At 40.7% G+C, this 5,649-nt stretch overlaps 1 protein-coding gene across 1 annotated transcript; it reads right to left on the bottom strand.

The window, feature by feature from the left end:
* Positions 1 to 1,543: 1,543 nt before the first annotated feature.
* On the bottom strand, positions 1,544 to 5,315 carry LOC147334188 (myelin-oligodendrocyte glycoprotein-like). The gene is made up of 3 exons (XM_086286780.1): positions 5,252 to 5,315; positions 1,958 to 2,299; positions 1,544 to 1,719 (listed from the first exon to the last, which is right to left on the bottom strand). Exons 1-3 carry the CDS (start codon positions 5,313 to 5,315, stop codon positions 1,544 to 1,546), a joined length of 582 nt encoding a protein of 193 aa, XP_086142906.1.
* Positions 5,316 to 5,649: the final 334 nt, after the last annotated feature.

Here is a 5,649-nt window from a genome sequence, read left to right as displayed (position 1 = left end):
ACAGTTTTAACAGTTACTTTAGTCTGACAAAAGCCGAATGACGCATTAGCGCTTCCAGTCAGAGACTGAGGCTACGTCCACACGTACACGGGTATTTTTGAAAACGGAGATTTTCCGTTTTCGTTTTAAAAAATAATCCCGTCCACACATAAAGGCAGAAATGAAGGAAAACGCTGCTATGAACATGCCAAAGCAGCAGGTGGCGCTAGATTCCTCACCATGCAGAAATGTTGGCCAATCAGAAGTCTAGAAGCCTCGGTGGGAAAAAGTAAACAAAGCTGGGGCATAGAAGCAGAACCGAGTCGTATGTGTGGAGGGACAGTAACTGTGTGTATATGTAAGCATTTAAACACTGCAGAGAGTAGAATTAACAGTATTGTAGAAATTAATTTCACCGAAACAATAACGTGGCGCACAGTGTGACGCATGCACCAGTTTATTGTATTTCCAGACTTGCTTTCGGCACAATTTACAGTGAACGCTACTCTGTTTTTTGTCAGACTTGAAATAGCCGAAATACCTTCACACGACGGAACTTCTATGGCTCTTCCGTTCGACAATCTCTCCGGCATTGGAACCATCATCTGTTTTCTCTTCGGTAACCTTCGGTCACGCTCGGTTGATTTTTCTAGTCGGCACACTCATTTCCTCCATTATGCGCTGGCTCCATTACCCGCTGGCTGCTTCCCAAACAAACACACGTGCGGCTTGGCACTTGTGCGACGTGACGCTGCGGCTGTGATTGGTTCGGCTCTGCGCTACTTGATTTGGATTGGCTGACCTTTTTTTTTTTTTAGAGGACAAGAGCGGCGAGGTCTATCGCGATAGCTTGATTTCTCTATCGAGTAAAAGTTATATCGCGATACATATCGTTATCATTCTATCGCCCAGCTCTACCAGCAGTGCTGCTTTCTTTTCCTGTGCTCTCTCTCCAGGAGTTGCTCATTGCTACTGCTTGTTTTCCCACTCTACAGTTGGTCTTAATCATGATACACATTATAAAGGCTAATCGATTGTGAGGTTATGGTTGGTTGTCTGTTTGCTGCTTTCTTCCACCACTTTCTAGCTTGTGAGACCCAGCACAAATAATGGAGAGCCCCAGTGGTGTGTTTTAAGTTTATTATTTTGGAAGCAGAGTGGAGATTTGCTGCTGCAGTATTCTTCTAAACAATAGGTGTCACCACAAAGTTTTTTCTACAAATTCTACAAAGTTGTCAAACACCTCTGTTTGTCTGTCTGTATATCTCTGAGCTTCTGTGCAAGATTATCAACCCCAAAACCCTACACGATCATAAACTCTTGCCTAGAAACTCGGCTGTGGGGTGCAATGCACCTAGTTATAAAAATCAAGACATGCATGACCGGCCAACGTGCCACAAAAACTGAGTCTCACAACACATGATTTGATGTGAAAATCCTCACACACCTGCTACATAAGCGACCCAGTGAGCATACAAATGGCCTAGGAGTTTGGAAAAGCTGCAGCAGAGTACTGCTTGAAAAAAAATTCCAACATTTCTGAATGTTGTTGTTCAGCATGAGGTTAGTAGTGGTCCTGCTGCTGTCTACGTATTGTGCAGATCACATGAACAATAGTAGCAGTATATATGGCAGAAACCATCAAGCCAAGTATCAGTTGGTAAAAGAAATCCTCCATCCCTCCATCCTTCTTCCCTTCATCCTTCTTCCCTTCATCCTCTGTGTGTCCTCCTGTCTGACCTGCAGGTGAGAAACAGGTGTGAGGTGTCAGCTGTCAGGTAGGTGATGAGTGAAGAACAGAACAGAATCCATTTCCTCTTCAAACTGCTGTCAGACATTATCTACTGCACTCTGATCACATCACTCAGACCAGCTGCTTTCTACAAAGTCTCATCAACAACATCTTTAGAAACAAACATCAACAACCAGGAAGCAGCTTCACCTCTGATCACACACACACTCAACTCTACTCACTCACCTGGAGGATCAACATGAAGGTAGATGATGCTGATGGGGTCACACGAGGTTGTTCCTGCCATGATGATGCAACACATGTATGTCCCATTATCAGAAGTAGTCACATTCTTCAAAATCAAAGACACGTCTCCATCCTTCATCTGTCTGTCCTGCAGATCCACCCGGTTCTTAAAAGATTGATGCTGGTCATCTGAGAGAAACTGCCCATCCCGGTACAAAAGCACATATTTTTCTCCCAAATCAGCTCTGCTCCACTCTACAATAACAATGGTGTTGGTGTTAGGAGCTCGACATGGCAGAGTGGCATTCTTCTGTCCAGACTCAGCTGTCATGTTTCTCTGGTCTGAAAGAGGAAACAACACAGAGCAGAGAGGTTAAAAGTACAAATGTTCACATATATAGCAGCTAATCTGAGTGAGGATCAACCAATAACATTGATAAAAATGATCAGATCCCCCCTTATTATCATTGGCAGAAAAATCTTGTAGAATTCGAACATTTTTTAAACAAAAATGTTAGATAGTGAGCTATGTGCCTTCATGAGAATGACAAACCAGCTAGTAAAGCTCACACCACAGTTTTCAGAAAGAGAAAACCTTCACTCACTCAGCTTCTTTAAGACTATCTCTTGAAGAAGATGGAAGGTGATAAAGAGGATGCATTTCCCTACTTTAAGGAAGAGCAAACCGACAGCTGACTTGCATGTGTAAGATTCAAAGGAGGACACCAAAGTGTTAGCAGGTCAGAAATATGATCTTGTGGAGATAAAAGTCCTGAGCTCACATGGACCTGTGGGAGACTTAGTAGAGTTGTAAATAGGCATGCATAAGGTTTTAAGAGCAGTAGGTCACAATTCTCAGGGGGTAATGTGTCAGTCTCTACTGCTACCTACAGGTTAAGGCATGTGATCATGATCCCACAGTGTGCATGAAGCAGCACATTATGCAAGAGCAGGTGTTATCACATGGGCCAGTGAGAGGGGAGTGACCACAAATGCGCCAACAAGCTTCAGCGTGCAAACAAGCTCATGTTACCTCCACCTGGGGAACATGTATGGGTGACAGGGACTGTACTAAGGCAACATCCAGCACCTTGTTTACCTTGAATAAACATCAGTTGCTCCCCCTCTTGGCTCTGATTTTTTAAAACAAAGATACAAAAAACATACAGATACAAACAAAGACATGAATGCAGAAATGAACATTGATGTAAAACAAATTAACTAATAACTCTATTATTTGTAGCTGCAGAACTTTAAAGCTACTCTGGCTGAAAAACAGACTAAAGACACAAGCCCATTTCAACAAAGCTGGGAAGCTGTGGAAAATATAAATAAAAAGAATGTAATAATTTATAATTAAACCCCTATGTTTTTCATAACAGAAGCAAGAAAGCATATAAAACTGGTTAAACTGAGACTTTTTACCATTTAGAGATCTTAGAGATTCTCACACATACAGATGGGCAGAGGTTCACTAGTCTTCAAAAGAACTGCATCTACAAATTGTGGAAAAGGGACTAAAGAATAGAGGAACCATCCAGCTTCATTTCAGGTCTCAGTTCAAAAGCCTGAGGGTATGGGGGTGTATTAATGCCTTTAGAATTGGCAATCTCCACATCTGTAAAGTCATCACCAATGCTGCACGGTATATACAGGTTTTAGAGCAACACATGCTCCAGAGGACATAATTTTGAGGAAAAACCTTGCAAGACAATGCTAGACTGTATCTATAGCAAAAGATTGACATTGTAGTAAAAGCCATGTGGGTGATGAACTGACCTGCCAGCAGGCCAGATGTTTCACCAGTTGACATTGTTTAGCACACCATTAAACAGCAAATATGACAAAGGAGACCTGGGGAAGAACAGGACAACATCCCTCCCCAAAAAGTCCAGCAACTAGTCTCACCACTTCCCAGACATAAACTGTATATTAGATAAACTGTTATTAAAAGAAGCGGAAATGCTACACAGTGGTACATGTAACCCTGTCCCAATGTATGATATATATTGAGCCATCAAATCCAAAATAAGCAAATAATATTTCCTGGGTGTTTTTTCTTTTGTTTGTTTGTTTTTTTTTTTGTTTTTTTTTTGGGGGGGGGGGGGTTGGCTAACAATCATCGTTAATTTTTAGTTCCTTAATTTAAAAAATTGCATTAGTATCATTATTTACAGATTGGTGATGTTGATAGACTTATTCATCTTCATTATAAGACTTTTCTTTGGCTCCACATAGTTTGGCACCACAATCTGCACCAGATCAGTGAAAGCAGTCGTGAAACCACAGATACTGAACTAAACAAATATGACTGTGGAAACAGAAACTACACCAGGTTGTAAAGAAACAACAATACATATTCTGCTACAGGAGTTATACAACCACAAAAAGACAAACACTGAGACTGTTAAAGACAGCAAGCTGTGTTTGTAGCATCAGTGGGCCTGAGCTAGCTAGCTATTGTGTAACATTTGTGATTCAGGTATTTAGTAATTCAGCGTAATGCACAATGAACCAGTCTGTACAATAAAATGCAAAGAAAATTTTTTTCAATGAGCCTGGTTGACTTTTAATCTTCCTGGGAGTTTGTGTCCTCAGGTTTATTTCGACACATTGTCAAACAAAACTAGAAGCTTGTTTTTATTTTTCAGATACTTCAAAAGTAAATATTTAACTAAAACCTACTAAATGTATTTTCTTTCCTTCATTTTCACGGTACAATTCTGAGCTGAAAACTCCCTGAAAGCAGCGTGGCTCTCTCCTCTTGAGATCATTTGACTGTATGCTCTCTCTAAACACCTCTGTGCTTCGGAAGCTCGACATCACAAACAGCAGCTGCGGTCTTTTAGAATTTAAGTTAAACAGTAAACTTATTAATATCATAAGTCAGTTTGGTATGGAATGGCGCATTCTGAAACAGTTTTTTAATGCCTAAAATACCCAGAGTGCCACACGAACACCATACAGATCAGAGACTAAATACCCCAAGAGACAACCGATGACAATAGTACAGTGTATTCACATATTATAAAAGTTGTTTATCTGTCTGACTTGGGGCTCTGTATGATGCCCTGAAAGCCCAGCGGTGTGTTGTTTCAAACATCCAACCTCCTAATAACGACTGATTTTAGTTTAGGTAGTCGATCTCTGAGTTTTTCCTTTACGGATAACGAAAGTAGAAACCCACCGACTTAAACCCACGGTCATTTATACGCACACACGTATGTGTGTGCGTATAAATGACCGTGGGTTTACCTACGGTCGAACCCTACTTTAAACTTTAAACAAACTTACCCGCAGAGGACGATGTCATCTGCATGATAAAAAGCAGCACTGATAGTAGAAATATTCCAGCCATTTTCGCTTGGTTAAAACTAAAAATTAAATAAAAAATCTGGCGAAACTAAACTAAAATGATCGGTTTCGCTAATAACAGTAAATAATTTGATTCAATTTAAAGCGATAGGCGAAACTAAAAGAACGGCTACGTTTAATCGTTTCGCTTACAACTTTATGGTCAGGTAAAAGTTACATAAAAATGCAGAAATTATTGCACAGGCGTGGTTTATAAAACCTTTGTTTTCCAGAACATTCTGGCGTCTTCTGGTATTTTCTGGTTGTGAGGTAGAATGTAGAAGTCTTCACCTGAAGTCCGATGTTACCGATGTTGGCACTTCCGCGTTCCTTACAGA

This window comes from Aulonocara sp. 'chitande type north' Nkhata Bay, linkage group LG3, assembly GCF_057382095.1.
Source record: "Aulonocara sp. 'chitande type north' Nkhata Bay isolate Kocher_YH1m ecotype deep benthic linkage group LG3, A_spYH_male_GT1.1, whole genome shotgun sequence".
Lineage (NCBI taxonomy): Eukaryota > Metazoa > Chordata > Actinopteri > Cichliformes > Cichlidae > Aulonocara > Aulonocara sp. 'chitande type north' Nkhata Bay.
Note: the sequence above shows the minus strand (reverse complement) of the source record. Positions and strands in the feature narration are given on the sequence as shown.

Coding starts and splice junctions, on each gene's coding strand:
- LOC147334188 (XM_086286780.1), bottom strand. CDS start 5,315: ATGGCTGGAATATTTCTACTATCAGTGCTGCTTTTTATCATGCAGATG. Junction 2,300..5,251: donor GATGACATCGTCCTCTGCGG/GTAAGTTTGTTT, acceptor TTCCTCTTTCAG/ACCAGAGAAACATGACAGCT. Junction 1,720..1,957: donor CCTTCATGTTGATCCTCCAG/GTGAGTGAGTAG, acceptor TCTCACCTGCAG/GTCAGACAGGAGGACACACA.